At 43.8% G+C, this 26,976-nt stretch overlaps 1 protein-coding gene across 24 annotated transcripts in view; it reads left to right on the top strand.

The window, feature by feature from the left end:
- FBRSL1 (fibrosin like 1) overlaps positions 1-22,049 on the top strand; it is a 513,602-nt gene extending 491,553 nt beyond the window's left edge. For 13 of the 24 annotated variants that reach the window (XM_068654043.1, XM_068654037.1, XM_068654035.1 and 10 more), the window contains 11 exons: positions 652-887; positions 3,012-3,062; positions 3,995-4,090; positions 7,477-7,548; positions 8,128-8,166; positions 9,064-9,135; positions 10,461-10,593; positions 14,611-14,694; positions 16,327-16,410; positions 17,434-17,674; positions 19,716-22,049. In XM_068654043.1, the coding sequence (XP_068510144.1) occupies positions 652-887; positions 3,012-3,062; positions 3,995-4,090; positions 7,477-7,548; positions 8,128-8,166; positions 9,064-9,135; positions 10,461-10,593; positions 14,611-14,694; positions 16,327-16,410; positions 17,434-17,674; positions 19,716-20,949 (2,342 nt within the window). In that variant the 3' untranslated portion in view covers positions 20,950-22,049. Of the gene's footprint in view, positions 1-399; positions 888-3,011; positions 3,063-3,994; positions 4,091-7,476; positions 7,549-8,127; positions 8,167-9,063; positions 9,136-10,460; positions 10,594-14,610; positions 14,695-16,326; positions 16,411-17,433; positions 17,675-19,715 lie in introns of all 24 variants that reach the window. The other 11 variants (XM_068654025.1, XM_068654029.1, XM_068654027.1 and 8 more) reach the window with 11 other exon arrangements.
- Positions 22,050-26,976: the final 4,927 nt, after the last annotated feature.

Raw genomic sequence — 26,976 nt, 5'->3', positions numbered from 1 at the left:
CTAGAAACTGAGGAAATTGACTGCTTAGTATCTAAGACCTCAAAAAGAAACAACTAAATAATTTTGCAGAGAAGGCCTCGGTTTGTAGGATGGACGTTCTGGTGGCTGTTTGCATGTCCTTGGGGCTGAGAAGGGGGAGGGCGGCGGGGAGGTGCTGGGAAGCAGCCCTCGGGGCAGGGAGCTTCCAGCCACCCAAGCCCATCGCTGCCTCGTGGCCCTTGTCGGACGGTGCGCGTGGGTCGGCGTCCCACGCACGCAGGCTTCCGAAGGCTGCGAGCTTCGGAGGACACAGGTCGGCAGGGTCGGTCCCGGTGGCGGGTGGCGGGGCGGGCGGGCGCGGGGCCGGCCCGGATGCTGTTTTCTGCTGTGATGACTCATGGTGTTCTCTCTTGCCTTTAGATACCAGCCTGTTGATATCATTCAACCAACCAATCATGTATTGCCAGCCTCATTCGGGGATTCTGATTGGTACTTTGTCACAGGCATCTCTCTTACCTCCACCAATGAGTCCTCACGTAGAAAACCACCACAGCATGACCTGCAGAAACAGGGAATGCCAGGTGAATATTGACTCTTTCTCCTCCGTCTTTGTGGTACTCACAGGCCCACGGGCCTCTGTGTCTTTTTTTTTTCTCTCTCTCTCTCCTCTAGATCACGAACTGCTCAGGCAAGAGCTGAACAACCGGTTTTTGGTTCAGAGTTCGGACCGGGCCGCTGCCTCACTTGGCCCGGTGCCGCTGCTGAGAGCGGAGTTTCACCAGCACCAACACACGCATCAGCACCAACACACCCACCAGCACACATTCACTCCTTTTCCATCCAGCTTGCCCCAGACGCCGCTCATGCCGCCCTCTGCACCTCCCATGGTGCGTACCCCAGCCCAAAATGTGAGGATAAGTAGAGCATCTCTGGTCAAACAGCCTAACCCACTCTTGTCAAACAACAACGAAGCAGCAGCCCTCTTCCTTTCCGCCAGGCGTGTCCCTGCCCCTCCGAGGACGCCCTGGAGAGGCAGGCCCAGCACTCCTCCTTTCCATGCGCACCAGGCCTCCGGGTGCCCCCGGGGTGCAGATACTGCGCCCGAGAGACCAACCCGCAGCCCCTGTAGCTCCCCTTTCCGTGTGTCCCTCTGGGTACCTCAGTTCCCCGTCCTCAGGGCCGCGAGCCTTGGCACACCAAAACACACGACCAAGGACACCACAAATCGGTGGCCTCCGGTACAAAACGTGGCCCCACAGCTGCAGCGCCGTCCGTTCTGGGGCAGCGTGCTGGCGTACCCAGAGCTCTCACTGTAGCTCAGCAGCTCTTCTGTTTGATGCAAGTGTTGTCCCTCTGCCTCCTAATTCCCTAACCTATATCAATTTTGGCATTTATTATTTGGCTGCCTCAACAAGCACTAATTTGTGCATGGCTGGTTCTTGTGGAAGAGATCCTCCTGGCCATGTAATAAGCTTTAGTCTTCTATTGAGGCTGCTTGTAACACAATGGGGCTTTGCTGCAGCTGTTAAAAAATTGTTAGAGATCTGCTACAAATGGATTTTGTCAGTACTTTAAAATGCACTCTCCCATTTCTGGCAATTACTTTGTTAGGCTGAAAGAACAAGATTCAGCTTTTTTCCCCTCTCAGTTTCACACTGTGTCTAAAATGTAGAAGCAGCCATCTTCTCCTAAGGCTAGCAAAAGCAAGGAATAACAGCAAAAGCAGCATTTGGAAGGACTACCAAGGACTCAAGGAACATGTTTCTCACTTTTCTTTCCCACTGTTGATTGCCTGATGACATTCTTGGGTTGTAATCTGCTTAGCAGTCAGACAATTAAAGTAATATCCTCCACTCAAAATGCAGCCCCAGGTGTTTGCTCAGTGTACTCATGTGTAAACACCTTTTCCTCTTTTCTTGATCTGCGTAAAACAATCTTGAAACTTTTCTCAGAAATCTCCTGTGTTATTTAAGAATCCTGATATCTGATCCTGCCAACAGCTCCCTTCCCTCCCACCCATGCCCCGTTGATGTCAGCCTTCATAGCAAAAACAGCTTGTAAGGCTCTTTTGTTATATTTCACTCACATCTTCTTATATTCCACTAGATCAGGTCTGCTAATCCCAACACCAGAGAAGAGTGTTGAAATTTACAGCTGCATGTGTTTGGTAATTTATGGTATTTACACTGGAGGGGCCATGGCTCCAGTAATAACTGTAATTAATAAAATTACAAATCTACTCTCCTGCACGTAGAGGAGTACGAAACAGCAGCTGACTTGCTAAATAAGCAGCTTTTCATGGGGTCCTACAGCTCCCTTTCCCTGCCTCCTTCCCCACTCCCTCCTCCCAGCAGAATGTACATATTGTTCTAAAATGCAACATATATATGCTTTGCTTTTGCTTCCAAGGTGGTACAGGACAAATGGTCATGAAAATAAATATGGGGCACAGACTGCACACATGGAGGTGTTAAAACCCCATGCTGGAAAGGCAAAGGTTAACAATCAGTTTTTCTCCAGGGAGCCCTCTCTTTTGCAGAAGAGGGAGAATATAGAGATATTTGTGCATCTAAAGCAAATAAGCCCTTTTCCAAACAATTTTGGCACTTAGCAGGGTCCCAGAAAACAGGGAGCAGGCATTGGTAAAAATTGTGGTCTAATGAAAATGATCCGTGCTCCAGGGGCAGATCCCAGAGCTAGACCTGGAGCTGAACTTGCCTTTCACTGTGCTGCCGATACCAGGACTTCATAGTGCAGGAACCACATCACATAGTGCCTGCTAACAAGATTCTGCAGCGAGACTCAGCAGCACCCATTGCAACCTGGGGGCTAGTGCCCTTCTCTCCCTGTTAGCTCTGGGAAATCAATCAGCTCCCTGATGAGCAAGTATGGACTAATCAGTCAGTTCTGCTCTGTTAAATGCTGTGAAGATGGGTCATGATGATTTGTCTGTGTTGAAATCCTGATGTGTCTGTTACTGTCGAAAACAAACTCACCTGTTTTCCTTTTTTGTTTTTCTCTTTTCTTTCCAGTTTGACAAGTACGCTCCCAAATTAGACAACCCTTACTTTCGACATTCCAACGTGAGTGCTTATTTTTCTAGGTGGTGTCTTTGTTAATGGTTCTGCTTGCTCTTTTGCTTGTTTTTGATTGATCAGTAGTGTTTTGATTCATTCATTCCTAAAACTCTTTTTTTTCTGTCTTGATTTACTTTTTTTTTAAGGGACAAAATTTTCTTTGAGCTTTTTTTTTTTTTTTTTTTTTTAACCTTTGTCTACTGCATTTCTGCTGCTGTGGCTCTATATTGCTGTGCCTGGGATGGCAGGGAATGCGCAGAAATTGCTAAATCAGTGGTCATTGCAGTATCTTTGCAGCTGGTGCTTCTCACAGTGCAGCAGCCCAGAGTGCATGGCTCTTTCACAAGATTTTGCTCAGGTCACAGGAGTAAGTCAGACTGGTGGTTTCTTCCTGGTGCTCCCCACTGCTCCAAAGCACAAAAACTCTCTATGTTTTGGGACTTGGAAAAACTGCTGTATGTGCTCAGGAGAGGCCTAAGCAAAACTTTACCCAGTCAACTACAAGGTGGTATGCATGTTGCCTGTGGTTAGTGTGCAATACATCATCTTGTGGTTCTTTTTTGCTTTGAGAATGATACCAGGTCACATTTCAAAACAGGATCAATTTGTTTACTACTGTAGAAAAACGCAAAGTTAACCAAAAGTGAGCATAGAAACCAAATTATTCCAATTCCTCCAAGAAGAAAGTTCTGTGCTTCCTGCAACAGTTCCACGAATTGTAAAGGCACACTTCTTCAGCACTATTAAGAAAACTCATCAGATGAGTGCATTTCCCAAATTTTGGCTTTGCTTTTAAAAAATGTAAAGCAAATTTAGTGTGTATTTTCACCGTGGCACTTGTCCGACACAGTACTATTTTTGTATGTGCCAGCCTTGGCACCTACCTCCATTATTGTTCAAGTTGTCCTGTGACATAAGCATCTCTTTTTCTTTTGTAGTTCTTTCCAACCTATCCTCCAGCAATGCCTGGAATGCCACCCATGCTTCCACATTCTGGTCCCTTTGGGTCACTTCAGGGAGCATTTCAACCGAAGGTACAAACTTCTTCTTTGAAGGCTTTGTTCTTTTGCTGGGAGAGAAACTGTATTCAGAGTCGTGTCTCTGGTGATTTTGTAGCACATGAGTTAACTTAGCGGAAGTGCAACACAGGGTTGGAAGCAATCGCCCCACAGATCTGTGAGCATCCTCTGCACAAAGCGGCCAACACTTTAGCAGAAATTTTCTCTTGGCACTACAGATTGTTCCTTGGAAAAGGATGCAGTGGTTCACTTGGGAGGTCAGCTGAAACTGGAGAAGTATACAGGCAAATGCAATATTTGATTGACATATTTACAGCTAATAATAGACCAATGAGTCCCAAATCATTTTATAAATTTAACAGACTGAGATTGCAAAAGATACACTGTGTTTATTTCCAGAAAGAATGAGAAATTGACTGTACAAGTGTGGGAACAATAGGGAGAGACTGCTATAAATGGGTAGAGCAATTTGAAAGAGCTGAATTTTTATTCCCAGCTCCAACACTGTCTGACCTTGGGCAAGTTGCTTAAATCTTATGTTCCTCAGCTTCCTCATCTATAAAGTTATCTTGCAGTGGGTTTATAAGGGTTGATTAATGCCTGCAAGCTTCTTTGAGATAGTGTTTGAAAGGTGCACTGCAAACGCAACGTATCATTACAACTAGCACTGATTGGCATTTGGAAATGTTGCCATGATAACCACCATTTTCAGTGAATTCTGTGATGTGCACTGTTTTTTTTCTCCCATACTTGTTCTTATTAACTACTTTAAAATGTACAGAAAGTATTAAATCCCTCCAAACAAGAAAGATCTGATATATCTGTATAGCATTTGTTTGAAAATAGAGCGTTTATTCCATTTGTAAGGCGCCAGGTGTTTATCTTCCTTACGTACAGTGGTTTTAGAGATTTCTTATCTTGAACTGCATCTCCATAGAGCCCTGCTGCTGTGTTAGAGGACGTTAAGAACCAGCACCGTAGCCCGTCCTTTTCTGTTGGCAATTGCCTGGTCCTTTCCGTAACCATACCAAGGAGGTCTGTGCGGTGTGCTTTCCTCAGCACTGACAGAGTGGAAGTCAGTAATTAGCAACCGCTGCAAGCAAGGCCTCATGCAATCTTCCCAATTCATTTCATTTTTTCAGTGGAACCTGGAGTATTTCCTCAGTGCCTGTTGAATCCTTTAGATTATTTATTTCCTGGATAAATGGCAAATAGCAGAGCCTTTAAAATGGCTCTTTTTTTTTTCTACAGTAGTGCTGCATGTAACGGATACAGACAAGGAAGGATAGGAGTTGCAATCTAAGCAGAGGGAGCAAGAGGGGCAGAACATAGATAGCCCTTGCTGGGATTGTTGCTAATTGTTGTTAATTGTTGCTGTCCTTGCAAGGAATGCCAGGGGTTCCCTACAGACCCCAAGTTGTCAAGATCTGAGCTTTCCTTCTCAAGAAAAGCTGCACAAATAAAGTGGAAGTGGCAATATTTTGCTCACGTGAAAGTAGGGTTGAGTTTTGCCGTAAGGCCACTGTTAATAAGGAGTTTCTGATACACCAGCAGCATCTTTTGGCTTCCATCCTCACTACAGAGCTTTATAGATAATATCTCACTGTAAAATGTCAATAGACCAAAGAGATAGCACAGCGAGAAAGAAGACATGAGCACAGACCCCTTACATTTTTAAACAGGACTTAGTGCTGTATTATAACAAGCTTTTAATTCATTTTAATGATAGATATAGAGAACATTTTCTAGCTTGAGTTTAAACAGCACAAGGTCACATTCTGGTGCCATGGTTAATCACTATCATCACTTGATCTCTGGACAATGCAGTATTTACCTGCAATCTTAACATCCAAAAAAGGGGGGAGGGGGGAGAGGGAAGAAAAATGATAGGTTGAAAAGTGAATTTGCCAGTTTGGCACATTATTTTCCAGCTGGGCAAAGCCACTGAAGTCTGTTGCGTTGTTACTGCATCACTTTTCCATGCGCTCTCCCTCCCAAGCTGTTTGACTAAAGCCTTCATAAACACTACAGACCCGATGACTTAGTTTTGGCACACTGAATCCTGCACTTCTTGCTTTCCATAGCAGAGGTCTTGGTTCTGTTTTTCCCCTTCCTGTGTCAGTTGCCTACAGCTGTGCGTGTAAATGCACTGCACATAAATCCAGGCTGACGGTAAACTTCTCAGTTAGTTTCCCGAAGGCATTTCTCACAAGCTAAGAACTTGAAAAGGTCAGAAGTATTCAGTTTACTTTGCTGGAGGAAGCTTTCACATCTTTCTCCAGGGGACAAAGGGACAGGATGACACCATGCTGTATTAACATGTTGTGATCTTGTAACTCTTGCCTGTATGATAGCCGTAACTTATTTGCCACCTTACATATACCTCAGCTGTCAGACAGGCCCCGAGAGCTCCCATCTGCCTGGGGAACTTGTTGACTTACCTACACGCACACAAGAATCCTCTTTTTAATGAATCTGGAAGTTACGTAGTCCTCGACAAATTAAAACCACCCACACCCATGATTTTACTCATTCCTCGTACTGTTTGAAATCTGCCATAATTTGACCTACAATGTGAGTCCAATAACCGCTTGGGGAATGAGGTTTCACCCCTTTGCACTCAGCTGTGTGGAGGCACCAGGTGCAGTTGCTCTGGGAGTGGGAGATGGACGAATTCCAGAGCGAGAAGACGAACGAGTTCTTGGGGATCGTCTAGGACAGGGCAACAGGTGGGATCCGGAGGAGGAGGAGGAACAGGGATTCATTCAATGAGGTGTTTAATTCTTGCTGGAAAATGATGGGATAAACAATGCAAAGCTATAAAAGACCCACAAGCACCTTCTAAGGTTTCTCATTTTGTCTTGTCAAAGCAAATAGATGGGCTGTTGCCTTTGTAAGCATTGTATCATCTCGCCCTGGATGGAAAAGGGGCCACAGTCCAATAGGTGGAATATGGGACTAGGAGTGCTTGAATTGTTCCGTTCCTGACTGTGATACTGGCTGCTGCCTGAAACATTGAGGGAACCAATCCACCTCTCTCGTTTCCTCTCCTACTGGCTGCCTGTTTTTGTTTTTTTTTTCTAAAGAAGAAGCTTTTTGGGGCGACGGACTGTCTCTTCCCATCCACTTGCATACTGCATAGCACGATGGGGTTGGGATTTCAACTGGGGCTTAGGGGTGCTGCCATAATACTGTTACTGCTGCTGAATAATAATCGATGACACAGTGGTTAAATGCTGTTGGCTGTCAGTAAAAGATAACATTTAGCACTAATGTAGCAATATGCGTGTTCAAAGCACAGTATAAACATGGACTAATTAATGCTATTAACATCTGATAGAGATGTTAAATTTAATGCTGGTATAATAGAGTTTTATTCACACTCTGTTCTTGTCTTTCAGACTTCAAACCCTATTGATGTAGCAGGTAGACCAGGCACAGTCCACCATACACTGCTGCAGAAGACTCCAGGGGTAGGCAACAATATATAACCTTCCTTTGGGCTTATCTGGATTTACAGTAAAACACCGTGGTTGCTCATTTAAAAGAGAGAGAGGGCAGCTGATGAGTAAATTTGCCTTGTAGACTATGAACATGAAGTCAGGACAGAAGTTTCTTTTTCTGGTGAGACAACAGTAGCATGAATACAAAGGGATGTATTGACTTCTTTAAACAGAGTCAGAGGGAAATGAGGCAGGAAACCCTTTCAAGATCTTTACCTAAAGCATCACTTGGAGAGTAATTTTCTGCATTCTTTTTTATGCACACTTTTATTTCAGAACAATTATAAAGTTCAGAAAAATGTGGGTACTGTTCAGTTGCTGGTATGAAGCTGCTCTGTTTGTCATAAAATTTTGCTGAGTTTGGTGCAAGGAATGAAAGAGAAGTTTTAAGCCTGATTTAAGGTCTTCAGGTTTTCCTTGTCACTGGGGACTTCTCTGGAACATTGCTTTCTAAATGCTTTTACTTGTTCAGAGGAAGGAAATTCCCCACCTTTCTGCATATGGGTAGTTTTAGAAAGACTGATTGTTTTATTTCTGCTTTTTCCATAGGTGTCAGACCCTTACAGGCCTCCAGTAAGAGTAAGTAAGGTTTGTGGGGGATTTTATTTTTATACATATATATATATAATATATATATTTAAAATATTGTGCATATGTTTTGGAAATCTAACATGTTGGTAGAAAATTTCAAGCTCATCCTTTATTTAAAGCAAAATGTCATAGTTAGCTCTTAGTTGCTTCTGATTAATAACTTTGAGGTTGAATCCCAACCATATTTTGCATCCATTTGTGTGCATTAATAGTTGACAGCATGAAATAAGGGTCACAGAAATTAATTACTTTGAGCCTGGACAGATGTTCACAATTGGTCATATTCATGGTGGCTTAGGTCAATGTGTTTTATCTGTGCTTCTGATGTTCCATAAGAACACTATAGTGGGTACTGCAGATCAGCTGAAAAACAGCAACCTATTCAGCTGTGGCACTGCTCATCCCTGGTGATTGCTTGTCAGTACCCTTTTCCTTCCCCAATGCAAGCATTCATAATAGTTGCTTATGAGTTAGCCTGCAGACCCTGTGCAGCAGGGATGAATGAACAGGGCTCTTTTCAGGAACAGGATGGTTAACTATCAGCTCCTTTCTCTTCAGCAAGTCATACAGTTCTCTGCAGCCATTTATTTCAGTTTATGAAGGAGGGAGCACAAGTATGAGAGAGCAAGGCAGGGATCTCAGGTCCCCATGAGATGAGGAAGATATCCCACATTCTTCCTGTTTCTTTCCTTCTTGATTTAAACATCATCAGCTACAGTACAGAAAAAAAAAAAAAGAAAAAAAAAAAACAACACATTAATCACCTATTGTGCCATTTCAGTACTCAGCCTTTCTCATTGCTTAGCAGACTGTTTGACAGTAAGGGAAATGAAACATTCTATCTGATGTAGATGGCTAACAAATTAATCTAAATTCTTGCACTTTCCATTGCAGAAACCCGGGAAGTGGTGTGCGGTTCATGTACAGATCGCCTGGCAGATCTACCATCACCAGCAAAAGATAAAGGTAATTCAGACAGTTTATGGAACAAAGCCAAGTCTCTTAACTTACATGTTGTATTTTAGTGACTAATGAGGAGGAAACAGTTACTGTTGGTGATCCTTAAGCTTGCTTGCATTGACTAACACTTTCAATCCTTCTGATGTTTGTTCTGTCAACTGTAAAGTTTATCTGAGGGCAAAGGAGTTGGGTTGAAGGGTAGCAAAATGAGCAGGAGATACTAAGTGTACAGACAAAAAGAGAAGAAGAAAGGGAAGCAGGTGATAATTTTGCTCCAAATCCAGCTTTATACAACGTGTACATGTTTAATGTCATTTCCCTTCTGTACTAGTACCTCCTGTGGAATACGGAGTATTACCCTAATAAGAATGAAGTGACTTATACTGTGAAGAATGTTTTATCAAGTGTAGAGCAGCCAAGTAGGTTCCCAGGCTTCCTGCATTGCACTGAAGATGGGGGAGCAGAGGGAGTGGCTTAGAAACTCCAGAGGTAACAAGACATAGGTACACTGGGGTGCTTTGACAGGCTCAAAACTCCCTGTGGCAGGCAGAATAGCAAATAATAAGACTTCTGTAGAGTGGTGGTTTTTTTTTTCGTAGTTCCTGCTGTAGGTTTTTGACTTGTTAATAAACATTATTAAGTGTTTAAGTGGGTAGATCATAACTAGTGCCTCTACAAGTTGTGTGTGACCTTTTTATTGTTAAGTAAATATGTCATCTTGAAGCTGTATATTTCTCAAGAGACATACATGTCTTTGACTAAGGTGCAGTTCCTCAGGCTGAACCATGCTCACTTCTATAGGGGAAGGATAAAAATAGCCTCTGGAGGAATCTCATAGTCAGTTTTCTTCATCCCTCTCCTCATGCCTTCATGCTGAGTTGTGCTGGCTGGAGGAAAGACAGTCTAGGAACGTCTCTCTCTTTCCAAACTGGAGAAGCAAAACAGACGACTCCGTCACCCAGCTCCCAAGGCTTCTGTCGGCAGCTTTCCGCCTGCAGAATATTTTTTGTCAGGCTGAGACTGCCGACTGATCCCGCCGTGCAGCGCGCTCAGTGTATCATGTTGCATGCTCCAGTGTGTGTGCTGAGGGGCTGAGAGCTCACTTCAGACCTTATTCATGTGGACGAGGCAGGCAGCTGAGAGGCTGTGGAGTGAAATGGCCTTATAGATGCTGTCAGAGCGCGGCTGCAGTACGTGACCAGAGACGCTGCTGTCACTCTTACTAACTCTCCCTGGCAGTGCTAAGCAAGAATGAGCCTGAACTCCCTCTCTTTTCTACTATAAAAAAAAAAGGAAATGCATAATGAGACTGCTTTTGTATCATTTGACAGCAAATGCAGCTGGATCCCCACAAGCTAGAGATAGGTGGTAAACTTGACCTGTTCAGCAGACCTCCTGCCCCTGGCGTGTTTCCAGGCTTCCATTATCCACAGGACCTTGCCAGGCCTCTGTTTTCTACTACAGGTAAGGGAGGATCATCATTTGTTGAAAAGACAAAACAAAACAAAAAAAAGTCAATGTATTTAACGTGTGTCTCTACAGCTATATATGCCTCAAAAATTAATGGGAGAAATATTCAGAGGGGTGTGCAAGTACTGAGGACAGTTGTGGGCTGGGCTCTACGAGCAGAGCCTGTGGTCTCCAGTACAGGTTCCTCCATGCATCACTGAGATTTCAGTAGTTGGCCTTTAAAGTCGGGTCTGTGCAGCTGGTTCTTATGTGCCTGATTAATTGACTATGGAGGGATTTTAAAAAGCAATTTTGACAAAACACTCGAAAATGTTTCCCTTGCGTAGGATTGGAAATGGCCCTGGTTTCTTCCATGCTTTTGTATTTGCTGTGTTCTTCTTCTTAGCTCCTCCATTCAGCAGGTGGTGTTTATTTTCTGAATACATGGGGTTTTGGTAAAATGGAAAACTATGATAGCAACATTGAAAAATATCACAGAAGGTATATTTGTAAAGCATTTGTTTTTTAAATGTAAAATTCCCGTATATGTTAGAAAGTGCAGCAGTCTCCAAGGTTCAAAACAGCATATTGATTTTAAAAAGAAAAGAATTAACTACAGTATATGTAGATAAATTTCTTTGTGATATATTGAGGAAGTAATTACAATGAATCCAATTACAAAAGTTCAGAGAGCTTCATTGCGCTGTTCTTGATGTCTGACCACAGGAGACTGCAACTCTGACATTCTGGTTTTGGGGGTCACAGGTGCTACTACTCATGTTCATGTCCATCTACCAGATGTTTTTGTTCTGTTCCAAGGGCCTAATTCCCACCTGGACTTAAACAGATTTTCTTTCTTTGTTTAAGATGCTTAAGTCAGCCTTCAAAGTCTGTATCACTTCATATGGTACAACTTAGCCCCTTTTGTATGTAATTCACTGACAGCAAATTCAACTTTCTTTCCTAACTTAACTCTGCTTTTATGATGCAGTATTGCATCATTATTGTTGAAGTGAATGAGATTAGAAGAGTTACGAGTTTTGTCCCAAGCATGACATAAAAGCAACAGAGTTGAATAATCAAGCTGAAACCGCAGTGGGAGATGACTTTTGAATGCAGATGTCAGACGGTCTTCAGGAACTCCACTAGTGGTTCAGTCTGTCTTTCAGCCCTTACTTGTGGATGGAAAATCTTAAACATCACGTGCAAGTTTCCACCACATACAATCATTGCTGATACTGACTGTATATTGTAGACTGCTTCCCTGAATTTTGCTCCTCTCGTCTTTGGTACTTTAGTAGTACAGGGCCAAGATACATATTGCATCTGCTGGAAGCATAAGCACAGCTGATTTACAAACTTCTGCCTGTTTTCCTATAGCAGCTGTTTCTTTAACACTGTCTTTAGTCTGTCCTGTCTTGTCATTACAAGAATCTTGCTTTATGTATGGTTTTATTACTCAAGACTATGCTGGACAAAGTGTACCCTAACAGGCAAAAGCAGTCTGTTGAATCAAAGCACCAGTCTAATCGGTGTCTTGAGCTTTTCCTCTTACAAAGATGCAAGCATGGCTTGCTTCTCCATTCATAAAAGCAGGAGGGAAATAGTATGGAACAGATACATTAAAGAAGGTAAATTAATAAAAAACTTTTGCGGGAGAGAAACAACCTTACAGCAACTTGTCCATGAGTGTATTAATCACAAGAGCCATTACATGGTAAATCTAGGTAAAGAGTGCTATCAAAGTGAACAAACATTGCAGCTGTAATATATAGATGAATAAATCTTTTGCTCTGCAATATCTGAGGCATTCTTTTCACCTTATCGAACAAGCATGTCGTTGATGTGAATCATGGGTTCTGCTGCATTGCCTAGTTACTGTGGGAGACATAAGTTATCTTAGGGCCACCTGTCTTCAGGACGGATGTTCGGCTGCCTGGCAGATGCTATATTTAATAACTACCTGACAGCCTGCAGTGCTGCTCCTGGCTTTCTCCGGAGGATTTTTTATTATCAGCCCATGTAGTTGAGTTTGTAAGCCGTCTCCTTTGAAGAAATCTCCCATCCATTATACACCTTCTGAAATCTTAAAGGATTAGAAAGATGACAGTCTCCATCCATCTTGAGGCATTGGAGCAGTCAGAATGTTTATAGATAACTTCAGGTCTCATTGCCGTGGTCTCTCTTAAGTTTCCTCAACTCATTTTCTGGCTGCTTAGGTTCGTGGTGCCCAGGCTGGTGAGGGATGTGCAGCACTGTCTCCCTCTCAGGCTTTATAGTCTGCTCATGTTCAGAACATGAGTGTGTTTTACAATGACTGTCTGTTACTGGACTCTGTCGCCAAGTAAAACCAGGTACTGGACTGACCATCACCTCCATAAAACCCTGTTCAGGCTTTGTTCAGGACACATTTTCTCCTATGTGCATCGATTTCTTTCCTGTGTTTCCCTCCACTTTTGCTATGACCTCCTGTAGTATTATCAGCACCAATTATATATGGTAGAAACTTTGATTTAGAGATGAGGGGGCAGGAACTTGCCAGAGCAGTCACCAGTAGAAATCATTCACATGGACAACAGATGAGGCAGAAAACTGTGTGATGAAGGTGACGGGAGAGCTTGAGCACCAGGAGGAGAAGGATCATATAATCCTATTTTCTATAACAGAAAGTTACCACTTCAGAAAGCAGTGACTGGGTAAGCCAGCTGTTAGTGAACAGCCCATGTTCATGCCCAGTGTGACTGATGATGTTTGCAAGAGTCAACCTCTTGCTCTCTCCTTTTTACCAACAGAATACAAGAGAAGAGCACTGAAAAGCTTTGTTTAGGTGTCGGTCTGTTTTGCACATGATGTAGCCTGTCCTCAGGAAAGTGCTGCTTCTGTCATTGAGTGGAAGTACTAGTTTCTAACAAAATGGAGTTAATGCACAGGTGTGGCAGATTTTGCTTTCTGCAAGGGAGGCAGAGGTTGTGTTGCATCCAGACAGGATCTGAAAGTTACTGTAGTTGATAATTCGGCTTTGCCTGTAATATGGGAAGCCCTGGCACAGAGAAGGCACCGAAAGGATGTTCACAATCTAAACATTTGCAGACAGCTGGACTTGTCAGTGTAATGCTGGAGTCACAGAAACATTTTGGTTCATACATCTGAAACAAATATTAAAACTAGATTGCAGATATATCCTGAAAATCATCTGTACTGATCTTAGGGGGCTAAAGTCAGGCCCAGGAGATTCCCCAAACACACTGTCGTTTGCAGGATATGTGGGAATTGATCTTCCTCCAAAACCCACGTATCCCCATGCCAGGTGACACCAGTGCTTTTCACAAGTTGCAGTTGCTGTTTGGTGTGTGTCTGCGTACAAAAGAAGCAAATCTTTCATTTTCTGCTCTGGTTTTCCTTTATGAAGCTCACCTGAGTCCACCTTGAAATGCAGGACAGACCAGCTTATTTTCAGCCCATTCTTTCACCTTACCTCAACCAGATGTAAAGCAATGTGCTAAGCAGTGGTGTTCCTTTCCCCCGGTGCAGCATGGCACCATGGCAGTAAGCAGGAGAGGGAAAAAATATCGCGGGGGATGGCTGTGGATGCAGAGAGAGATGTGAGAGCAAAGATGGGGCTCTTATGGGAGAGGCATGATTGATGTTCCCTGCGTTCCTGTCATTAACTGGTGTTTCATGTGGACTCTAATCAGTCACTTCCGAGCACCTTCTGTCTGGGCGCATCACCTGGACTGACCCTGTTTAGTGTAAACACAGAGTAATGACTGAAAATGCCAGACAAAGAGATTCACTGCCCCGTTATTACAGGTGAGCAGCAACACTCAGTGCAAGGTCTCCTCCTGCCTCCTAGTGCTGACAGGCTCCTTCAAGGAGCACTGAGAGAAACCCTGCCCGTAGCCATTTGGGGTCTGCCCCTGTCCCACCCATGCTGTTTAAATCTGACCTGCACCTTTGCATCTGGTTCTTGAGTTTGATGGCCAGGACCTCTGTCACTTGCTACTGAACTAAAAAAGGATCTTGTTCTCCCAGGTGCGACACATCCAGCCACCACACCTTTTGGTCCTTCACCTCATCACAGCAGTTTCCTGCCTACTAACCACTTGGCAGGTAAGTGTAAGTAAGCCCTGCCTTCACCTTTATACATCTGACCCAGTCCTGGCTCTCAGCACAGTCCTGCCTGAGGCACAGTGGCAGTATCAGAGGGAGAGGATTAGACTTTCTCAGGGATGAGAAGCTCGCTCAGAAATTGTCCCACCCACACCAGCTTCCCAGCACACCCCCTCTGATCTCCTCCAAAGGAGAGGAGCAGGATTAGCAGACCCTCCTCTTTGACAAAGTTGGGTATTACACGGCACACAAGCTGAAACCTGACCTGTAGAGCCCTTCCGTGCTGCTGAATGTGCCCAGGGAAACGGAAGAAATTTTATTTCAAAGGTACCTCAAACAAGCCATAGCTTAAAATGGGCTCCTCCATGCCCTTTCTTACCTGTGAAAGGTTCTATATTAAAGTTCAGTGAACGGTTCCTGGCAAATAGCTGTTCTGCACATTTTTCCAGTCTTTCAGTTTCCTAATTGGCACTAAGTAGGGCCTGATTTTCTCAAATTTCCTCATTTTAAAAGCTCACAAGCAGCTCATTGCCAATTAAAGTTCAAGTTCTGTTGATTAATGTTTTAGTAACACTCATTCAATCAGTACATGCAGCATCCCACATGACCCAGTAGACTTCTTTCTGTTGCGAATACCTAGATTTACATCAACTCCTGAACATTCTGTCAAAATCAACTGTATCTCTACAAAGTCACTCAACTACTAACTGCAAAGGGAAGGGACAAGAACAGCTATTTCAAAATAAGTAAATAAGTGAATAGTTGTTTGTGGAAAAATCAAAGCTATTTGTGCTGTTTGCCCTGATATTTTAAATATAAGAATATGGGGAGCACCTCACCTCCTGTAGCATGGAAAGTTAGAGACTTTAAAAAGGCAGCCAGAAAGTCAGTGGACAGAAGGAGGAGTTGTTTAGAGGTGACCAGTAGGAGAAAAACAGGTGTATCTGCACGTTTTAGCCCATAGCTATCTTTGGAGTGCAGAAACCTGAGTTGGGCACTCAGACCTCTTTTGATGATGGGTGCCTCCAGTAGAAAAACAGGCAGGACTTTTTACAAAGACAAGTGCCAGTAAATCTAAGGCTAAGCTATCATTTCCACCACAAGGAAGATATTATGGGAGAGGATTTCGGCACAGACCCACATGTTTAGTTGCTCTGTGGATGGATGTCCATAGCAGTTAGCTTAGGGCTGTCTGTGTGCACCATTACAAAGAGGGTAGAAGGTCGTACACAGAAACGAGAGTGAAACGATGCATCCCCTCAATATGCTGACCCAGGAGCTGCTGATGTTCCTCTTTCAAGGCAATTGCAATGCTGCTGCTATTACAGCTGATAAGGAAGGAGAGTTTCAGCTTAGCAGCAGCCACCATAATTTCAGCTATTCAAACTTAATTTCTAGCTCCCCTCTGACTAGCATACAAAAGTTTATTACAGCACCTGTTTGCAGTGTGAGCACTGAATCCCTTCTCCATTTTAACATGCTGGGAATTTTCTGTGCAAAGAACCTTGCAATGAGAAGGATCAGCTTAAAGTCTGGCCTAATCCTACTTGGATTCAGACCGTTAAGAAGGGGAGGGGTGCATTTCATTCTCCAACATTCTTGGCTAAATGCCTGCTAAATCCCTGTTTGCCTTTCCAGATCCATTTAGCAGGTCAAGCACCTTCAGCGGCCTTGGGAACTTAGGCAGCAATGCCTTTGGAGGATTAGGCAGTCATGCTCTGAGTAAGTACTGGCTGGGTTACTGCAGACAAACATCCCTTCCAGAAAAGCCACATGCTAATATTTACAGCAGCTGGTGGTAGTTTTTAAAGAAGTTTATTTCCTAACCTCCATTCTCCTATCTGAAAACACTGCACCTAAGATTTCCAGGTCTCTGCGGTGGGAGCTTTTCTGCATGTCACAGACATCAATAGGTGTGCTCTGTGTCTCCTCACTGCTGAAGGACGTTGCCTTGTGTGTTCTGAGAGGTGCTGGAGCTGCATGACCCTGCTGAGCTCTGGTACCCCATGGGCATCTGAAGTAACACCCTTCAACAGTGAAGATGCACGGCGGAACAGCTATTGATACTTCTCCTAATTCAGCGTGTAGACTTTCTCTGTAACCATTGTCTGGAGTTTAAATTACCTGTATAAAATGCTTTTACTTCAAAAACATGTTACCTGTAGGCAAGACATGCTTGAGAGCCACACATAAGAGCATGCTTTTGCATCTCATGGTGCAACAGGAAGCAGTTGAAGATTGATGGAGGAAAATCAAGTGACTGTTCTAAAAAGCCTACAGCCAAGCTCTATTTTTATACACATACATACATACCACCAAGTAGTCTGGTTTCTTTAACAAAAAAAAAATCCCTGAATCCTCAGCTGCAGGCAGCTGATTGCTTGTAACTACCCACAAATTAAAGTTTCTGCCAGTGAGGGAGCTGAGGAAGAATATTGCTTTTGTGCTGGAACCCTTGCTGGGGTGGGGGGAGAAAAGGAGCTGGGCGTTTTCTGTCATTTCTGAGTTATTCAGATGTATAGTGAAAGCTTCCTCCGCAAATAGCCTTAAAAGAGCTGGTGGATCTTCCACCCAGTGCCGGAGGTATCTCTGACCACCTGCTAGTAGCTCCCCCTCACCATGAGCTCCACATTAAAAAAGCCTTGAAAGGACAGCTCTGGATTAATTAGCGTTGTGCAAAATGCATATGTAATTATTTGGTTTTAATTATTTTTAACTGTTCCTCCTCCCCTGCCATTATTCTAGCTCACAACAACATTTTTACTCACAAAGATGGCCCAAACCTGCAGAATTTCAATAATCCCCATGAGCCATGGAACAGACTCCATCGGACCCCGCCGTCCTTCCCAACACCTCCGCAGTGGCCCAAGCCGACCGATTCTGAGCGAAGCTCCTCGGTGACAAACCACGACAGAGACAGGGAGCGGGACCGAGAGCCTGAGAAGAGAGATCTTTCTCTGAGTAAAGATGACAGAGACAAAGAGAGGTGAGCCACATGTGCTTTTGATTCTAGTCTCTTTTTCCTCTGTTTTTTCTTATTTTTTCCTTTACCATCAACTCCCATCTTAAAATCACCTTTAGAGCAAAACATTGCTTGTCTTTGAAATATCTGATAGCTCTGTCCCCGAGATAAGCTCAAGTACTAGTGACACAAAAAGAAACCTCTGCCTTTTAGGATTTGTCCTCTGTGGAGATACAGTAGGCTAGTCTTTACTTCCCCACTATCAGGTTTCAAAAAAACACCAGGTTGAGGAAATGAGCATGTCACTGTGTTTTCAGGGTGCACATAGCTGTTTTTAGCAGCTTCCTTTAGGAGTGCCACATATTCTGAATTCCTGGAGGTGGTATTGTGATGGGTCCTTTGTAGACAGTCATAGCTCCCATTACAAATATGCTGATGAATTCAAATGTTAGCTGGACATTAACAAGGTAAAAATGCAAATGCCTGTATCTGGAGCAGTGTGTGTGAATCCATTAGCAGATCTGATTTTAAAAAATTGCACTGTAGGCAAGCCCTTATTAATGATGACAGGACTATATCACCTGAGCTATAGGTACTTCATTAGCTTCCAGCTATATGATTTTCAAGCTGTAAAGCTCTTTATATTTCAGACCCCGGTTGTCTCCAACAGGCTACTTCTTTGTAGGCAATAACAGCCTGCAAACCTCAGATGTGTGCATTTCACTGCTGATCAGGGTTTTGTAGTTTGCCTAGAGTGCTTTTAATGAGCTCTTCAGGCAGTGCCTGTGAACAAGATTATATAGAAGCAATAGGCTGAAAATCATCTTGCTTTAAATGTTAAACTGTCTGACACGCTTGTATGGATAGTCATTCAGATAGGAAGCTCCCTTGTTGGCTTCAGCATAAATCATTTCCAAAGCAAGGTTACTTCACTTCCAAGAGTGTTCACTCAGGGGTTAACATCTCTATTATATATGTACTAATTCAGCCAAAGCTATCCCCAGCATCCTTGTTTAGACATGGTTTTAATAAGCTACATCCTTGACCAACAATTAAGACTACCACAGGGAGAGAAATCTGGGTTAGCAAATGTAATCATAAGGGATAAATACCCACAGAATTACCCAAAACACCTCCAGTTTACAGCAGCATGATTCTTATGGCTAACATGCAAGCCCAGCATTAAAGGTAGGCATCACTGAGCTCCTCAGCTGCATAATGCAGTTCTCTCAATCCCACCATCACACTTTGGGTTTAAAGTGTTTATTCAGAGCAGAGTGCTTCTAAAAGGTGAGCATTATTTATTCACTTAAAGACATGGGAGCAAGTGCAACTAATTGGCTTGCTCACAGAGAGAGGTGCAGCTGGAAACATAAAGCCCATTCTCATGCCTTCTTCTAAACAATGGACATTCTCATCAAACCCCTTGTTCCTCATAGCAGGCCCTCTCTTAACAAAGGCCAGTCATTCATTTTCTCGGCCTGTGCCGGAATTTTTTGCTTAAGCACTTAGCTTAACTGCCAAAACTGACGGCAACACAAACTTTACTGCAGCCCCATAGAAAAATACCCATCATGTTACAGCTGCTTCCAGTTGATGAGGCTGTTTCGTGAAGGACCTTCATACATTTCTGTACGTTTCCAGAACAGTTCCATTTTGTGCATCCATGTTTTAGGAAAGGAACCACTGTTCAAAGTGTTATAGCCAAGAAAATCATTGTCTGGCAGCAAGATGAGCATGTATGCATGCAATAATCACCTTTTTTAAAAAAATAAGCTGTCTAGACTTCTTTCCGACATTTCTTAGTGAACTGGCCTTTCTCTTAAGGTAAAATGTTCTGCTCTTTCAAATGCATCCCCAATTTAGTCCCCAAACGTGTAGATATTTATTTATTTATTTATTTATTTATTTTTAATAGAACCTAAAGGCAGGTAGTTCATATCATTTAGTACAAAGCTTTTCAAATTATTTTCTGAGCAACCTCAATTATGCAATTATGCATGTCCAGCATCACATGTATGTTTGTTCACGTAAACCCAAGGATGTGTCTGCATTCTTTTTACAGAGACCTCATGGATAAAAACAGACATTCAAACAGATCCTCACCGGCATCAGCTCCAGTGACACATCAGATAAGCAATCTCATTCGCAGCAACAGCCAAACCTCCAGTGATCCTATCAGGCAGGTTAGCCTCGGTGAAAGGGAAAGGTCCAAAGAACCCGAACGAGAGCACCCTGACCGGCTGAGAGAGCCGCCCATAGCAGAACACAAGATTAAAGAGAGCCGTTCCCCCGTGAAGGAAACTCCAAGCCATGATAAGAGACCCTCTGAGGACAACACAAAGCCAGTAATCCAGTCTGTATCCCCATACAGCAAACCTGCACTAAGTGAGAGCTTGAAGCTTACCAATCTAATGAGCAAGGACATGGAGAGAAAGACAGAGCTTCCCAGTGACCTCCAGAAGATTAAGAATGACATCAAAGTCAAAGAGGAGAGGAAAGAAGACAGTGATGTGCTGGTGGTAGGGTCTGAGCCTTCGCAGCACTCCCGATCCGTGGAGCATCCCCCACCACCTACTTTGCATGGATTGTCATTGCCTCCCTCAATGGCTGCCTCAATGCCTATCTCCATGGGCAGTGTGCACCAGATGAACAACATGAATGTCCTGGACCGCAGCAGAATGATGACCCCGCTCATAGGCATGAATCCTTTGTCGGGAAGAGAGAGGCTGCCACATCCTGGATTTTCTTGGGACCCGATGAGGGACCCATTGCGAGATGCCTACCGGAGCTTAGACCTGCACCGTCGAATGGACTTCCAGCTCCGGACGGATCCCATCCATAGGTTCCCTACCACCTCTGGATTTTACGACCATGAGCGTTCTTACAGAGACAGGGAGCCACATGACTACAACCATGAAAACCTTCTTGAAGCCCGCCGAGAGCAGGAGCGGTTGCGGCAAGTGGAGGAAAGAGAGCGCTTGCACTTACGGGAAGAACTTGAGCGTGCCAGAATGCACCACTTGCACTCGTCCCCTATCGAAAGCCACCTGGCACATGTGCCATCCTTCATGCCTCATTTAAGCGGGATGCATTACCCCAGACTGAGTCCATCCACTGCCATGCACAATGGGATTTTAAATAGGAACCCACCAACTGCAGCGCTGAGCGCCCCACCGCCTCTTGTACCAGCGAGCAGCACCAGACCTGCCTCCCCACGCAGGACTACTCCACTCACAAACTCAGAGTCCAGGGACTACTCCCCCTCTAGGAACCCCAAAGAAGTAGAGGCACGATAGTCCCCAACATGGAATTTTAAAGTCGCCTGTATATAAAACAAACAAACAACAACGACAACAACAAAACAAACAGAAAAAAAAAAACAAAACACACAAAAAAATGAAAAACAAAAAACAAACCTTTTACAAAATGCACTGCTGTAAACTTTTTTTTTTTTTAATGTAAAATTTGTAGAAGTTAAGCACATTTCCATAAATAATGGGGTCGGGGATGCAGACTTTCCAACAAGAAGGTTGCTGAGAATGGGAATTTAATATATAGGTATTGATTTTTGGTTTTGGTTTTGTTTCTGTGCTAAAAAAAAAAAAAAAATGAGTTAAAAATAGCAAGTTTGTACATTTTTCCCAAATGTGAGAAACATTTTTAATGGATTTGTATTTTTTTTAATTTTGTGCTCTTTATTCACTTAAAAAGAAAAAAGAAATTTTTGCTTTTGTCTTTAGTTAAATTTGCATTTAAAAGGCCTCAGATCCTTAAGAAAAAATACCCAGGGTTTCTTAAAAGTATTATTTATGGAAATACTGTAGTTTTACAGTCCACTGTGAGGTTCCCTTCTGAGGCCAATTGATCACTTACCTTGGTACTTTGGAACCGAAGTTACAGATATATATTAAAATATTAATAATAATAATAATGTACAAAACTGTTTGTTTTTTGCCTTATTATATTATGCAGAAATTTAAGAGGAATTTTTTTTGACTTCTTGTTTTAAACAAAAAAAAAAACAGAAAACAAACTGTAAATATTCTGTTAATATAAATGTACACCAATATTAAATTCTTAACATAGGTAGACTTTATAAAAATGGTTTCTAGAACCACTCTGGTTATTTGTTAACATGGTTACAACTCATACTCTTGTCACAGTCAGAAATTCACACTCAGAAAGCTAAGTACGGCATATATACTTCAACTATGCAAGAACTTGGAGGCAGGTCTTAGCGGATGTTGGGGGGAGGAAGGTTTAAAAAAAAAAAAAACAACCCAAAAACAACCAACTTGCAACTATGGAGACAGAATGGAAATGGCATGTGAACAGGAAGAAGAATGATTGTGTTTAACAAAAAAAAAAAAAGAGAGACTGAATTTTTTTGTACAAACACAAGGGACAGTTCGTCAAGGAAAGAGAGAGACACACGCTCCTGGAAGGGAATTTTGGTTTCCTACTTTTCAAGCTGGCAAAGCAGATGGAACTGGCACAGTACCATGCGGCAGACCCTTTCCTTATTTTTTTTTTCCTTTTTTTCTCTTTTTTTGTGTTGTGGGCAGGATCGCTGGCAAGCAAGGACAATTTTCCGTGGACCCCTTGTGCTAATTGTGCAGTGTTCTTATTGGAATCTGTATACAAGACAAAGTAGAATTTTAGGAGTGCAAAAAAAAAAGTCTAATGGTTGATTAAAAAAAAAAGAAATTCTGATATATTATCTATAGTACATGAAGACCATAAGCAAATGTTTGTTTCAGTGTGGTTCTGCCTTGAACTGCTTTTTGGCATGATTTATTTTTTATTTCCAATTTTACTTTTCATCCATATGTAAATTTTGCCATGTTTTACTTGCTGTACCATCCCCCCTCCCTTATTTTATTTTTCAGTGTCCATGTTTTATATATCCTGGGCTTTTTCTCTCTAGTTAATTCAGCCATCCGCTACTATTTTCTTGGCTCTGTAACTCTTGTTTCCCCCCCCTCCCCATCCTCCCCCCTGCACCCCCTGTAATTTTAAACATTCAGTTTCCTTGTAGATCAATGAAGATAAATACAACATTGATTTTGGATGAAAAAGGTAGTCGAGTGTTTGTGTGTCATGGCCAGCGCTGCCGACTCGGAGGCTAATGGTTTATCGACTGCGCATCAACGCCCCGGTGCTGCAGCGGCTCGGAGGAAGGGGTTGGTGCTGGGAGAGGGATTTTATTTGGTTTGCAGATCTCTGCGTGAGCCTTTCCCCTGTTCAAAGGGGAAAGGAAGGGGAAAAAAGGGCAGAAAAGAAAGCACAGCCTCGGTGCAACAACTTGTTTGCAGGGATTGTGCTGCTGGCATAACTACAAGAGGGTTATAGCCTGAAGCACTGTTCTTCACGTGTGTTTCCATTTGCTTCCCCAGCTTTTTTCCGTAGGCTGAGAGCAGACATCTGCAGGGGGATGGAGAAGTGCTCCAAGCCCCATCGCTCTCAGTAACTGATTTAACAGTGGGCGACTGTGCTTTAACAGCATGTTACAGCTTCTGTTTTTAAGTTTGTGTGTGACTAAATTACCAAGCATAAAAAAATAAAATGAAATAAAATAGCAGGGTCCTTAATCTGATGAAAGGAGGCTTAAAACAAAATAGGCATTAAAAATCAGCACCTGCTCTCCCAGCTGAAATTGGAGGAACGTATAACACATGGTGGAAGTGAAAAGTGTGTTGGACTCAGCATAAAGATGTTAGGAATGCTGGCTCAGGGGGACTGTAATTCTCTCCCTCTGCTATTGTCCAACATGTCATCGTGCTTGACATCCCCTCTAACACAGACCTGACTACATGAACCTGCCTAACTTCTGTAAAAAAGGGTCCATGGCTGCATCTTCCCAATGCAGATAAGTGTGAACAAGGGGGTTGGTAGTGCACGCTTCAAAAAATACGAAAATGGACTGTACCCTCTGGAAGCATTTGGTCCATGTAAGATTTGAAAAGTGAGCATTAAATCAATGCCATGCTCCCGTGGCATTCCTGACGGATTGCTTATTGCAGCCACACCGGTGCCAGAGGAATTCATCATAAGTGATGTTGTGGCAGTCTGAATATTAAAAGAAAATCAGTGGTTTGCCATTTACTGTATTAGGAGGCATTGCTCTTACACTTTCAGAGGATGACCCATCAATAATGCTGCACTACCATGGGATTCCTGCAGAATTACGCAGGGCTGGGTATCAGCCTTCTCACAAAAAGGTTCATCATGATTAATGGTATTATTACCTAAACAGAGAAACTAATTAATTCAGCCTTACTCCTATAAGCTACACCAGCTGAGCCTTCTTCTGTTAAAAAGGATTGTAACAGAACTTCCTGGGGTTTATGCATTTCTACCACTGTTGAGCTTTCATTTTGTGCAGTTTTTACCATTTTTATTTTACTTCCAGCTCTCTAGAGACTTCTCTCACTCACGGGCAATGGGTGGGATTTAGCAAGTAAATGGTGGGACAAAGAAGATGGGATTTGCAAGTTCCATGGCTTACCTCAGGCAGTCTATATTTAAAAAAAATGCTCAGGAAAGAATGAGACAGCAGCTCTTGCACTTGTTACCTTTTGTCTGAGATGTGATGCAACGCACCACTGCAGCTTGGTGGGACGGGATGGACTGCAATCTCAGTGAAAGGGCCAGCTATGGACCGGGCATTAAAATGGGAATAACCAGGAGATCGTGGGGAGCAGGAAAGAGGCAATATGTAGTGAAACCTCAAATTACTTGTGAAGAATGCTTTATTATTTTTTTTTTCCCAAAAAGATCTTCTATTTCCCTAAAGAGTAAGTTTTATTGCCTAAAATAAGTAATGGGAAATCCCAATTCCAGTCTTTATAGATAAGCATTTGGAGTTAGTTGTGGGTGACCCAAGTTAGAAAAACAAAGCACTGACACAGGGGTGCCCAAGGGCTCCTCTGCAGCCTGAGCTGTCACCATCAGATCTGCAATGCCAACACAGTCTGGGTCCGGAGAAGGGAAAGCACAAGAAGCCAGCTAGACAGAAATGCAAGATCCTGATAGCTTGGGCAGGAGTGTGACACACCAGCTTTGCTTTGGGCAGACTAGCAGAAAGAGAGAAGAGGTAAGCCAGAGAAGAGGTAGGCCAAAGGTGCACAGCTCCAGCTAGCCCCAAGGAGCCCTTGGAGGTGAGGAAAACAGGACTGGTGTTTTCTTTGGCTTGTACTCAGCAGAAAATGAACCTTTTCTCTAACTCCTTCAGGAAATTCCTTTTTGTCAAAGCCTTAGGAAACTATTTGTGTTGCAGTTTGTGGGGGATTTGGGTAATGGCCTTATGACAGACCAAAGTGGCATTGCCCATCACAGCCCCTGTTAGAGCAGTACAGAGCTTCCCCAGTGCTTTGCTGTGTCCGTTTGCAAGAGCAGTTTGCTTTGGGAAGAGTCTAACCAAGGAAGTAAAGAGAAATGAGGCTTTGGCAACAAATCTAGCACTTTTACTCAAAGCTTGGGGAGCTGATAGTCCAGGGGTTAGCTGGGAACACCGAGGTTTGGGGACAGAACACAGCAGGTCATGGGCTCAGCCCTGAACAAGGCATCTCTGCAGGCAGCACAGCCCAAGGGCTTCCCCCAGCAGAACTGTTCTGAGCATAACAAGAAAAAAAAAAAGGTGCTTGCAAGTTTAACTTGAAAAATATTTTTTCCCTTCATGTACATATTTCAAGGAGTGTGCACATGCAGGCAAAGGCTCTCCTCCCCTCGTCCTGGCCCCTGTGGCAACAGCGCAGCGTGAGGCCTCCGCACGGAGGTGGCTGGGACCCCTCGCAGGTGTCAGCATGGCAATTTCTTTGTCTTCTCACAAAAACCTACTGCTCCATTAAGCTTCCCTAATTGCTGCATTTATCATCAGCCATTTTCTGCTTGCTCTCTTCCTCATCCAACAAGGACGTGTCAAAACAGAGCTCTCCCCGCCTGTCCCTCCCATGGACGAAGCTGTCCTTCAGGCGCCAGCTGTGCAGCGCCCCGTTGACCAGCAGGTCCCTCAGCAGCAGTGCGTCCTACAGATCGCAGCAGCCAGGCCACAATGACTGGGTGCTACAGCCCTTCATCGCCCCTGAAAGCAGTCTGAGGAGTGGACGGCATCTAAAATGCCCTCAAAAGAAACTGGAGCCCCACTCACACCTGCATCACCATGGCCACGCGCCGCATGTCCCTACCAGCAGCAGGAGAAGCTGTGTGAGGACATGGCTTAGTCTCAGCCAGGAGAAGGCAGGTTTCCACTGTGGTTTCTGCCAAATAATTGGGGGGCAGGGAGGAGTTTTCTTCCCTCAACTCCTCATCTGCTTTCTCCTGTGAAGAGACCAGGCACAATCCCTCACATCCAGCAAAGTCATGGGATGAGGAGAGGTCTGGACCAAGGTTTCTGAAGGGAGAGAAAGCGTGGGTTCACCCAGTCCTAATTAGCTCTTCTACAGCCTTTGCTCTGCTAAGTGTCACAACACTTCTGTTAATAAACGTTATCACTGCAAGGAAAGGAAACCCCAGCCGGACACTGCTAAGTGACCAACTCCACACCAGCGCCCTGCTGCGGCCTCCCGCAGAGCAAGGGCCCTGCTGGCGGGGCTGGAGGCGCCGCCATCTTGGCGTTTCCCCCAGGCCCTGCCTTCAAGGCGCCCCGGCAGCGCAGGCAAAGCGGGAAAAGCAGGAGCAGGGAACGAGTTTGGGGAAGCTCCTGGATTTCATTATTCAAAACATTTCATTCTGAGTGCTATTTTGTTTGACTCCAAAAAGCCCTGAAATTAGAGTGAATTTTGAGACAAAGGAAGTTTGTGGGATAGAAAGAAAGGAATGAATAATTCCAACTTGAGAGGGTAGGAGGGAGCCCTGTGCTTGGTGAGGCCACGTGCCAGGAGGTCGGGACCTCTCCCACTTGGAGGTGATGGCACCACAAGGGTCGAGATGCTGGGAAGGCCTTTTTTTCAATTGTACCTGGAGGTGAAGACCCACACACACATATCCCTCTGTATCTTGGAAAATCCTTTCATAAGTCTGTGTCTTAAACACCAATACAGGAACCACCAGGAGCTGTGAAACCCTTCCTGGGGCTTGCTAAATTGCTGCCACAGACACAGGGCCAATGCAATGCTCTGCAAAGAGGATTTAAGACTGTTTCCTTAATGGCTTGTTGTACGAAAAAGCTGGAAGAAAACTGACTGAAAGCATTTTAGGTTCCTTTCTGGGATCCATATTATTCTTAGCACCTCACCAATATGCACCGCAAGCTGCAAACCTCCTGCCTGCCTTTAAGGATGCATTCAGCCACAAAAATCCATTCCCACAAAATCCATTAAAAT

The sequence above is a fragment of the Anas acuta genome, chromosome 17, assembly GCF_963932015.1.
Source record: "Anas acuta chromosome 17, bAnaAcu1.1, whole genome shotgun sequence".
In the NCBI taxonomy this organism is placed as follows: domain Eukaryota; kingdom Metazoa; phylum Chordata; class Aves; order Anseriformes; family Anatidae; genus Anas; species Anas acuta.
This window is presented reverse-complemented; position numbering and strand designations above follow the sequence as displayed.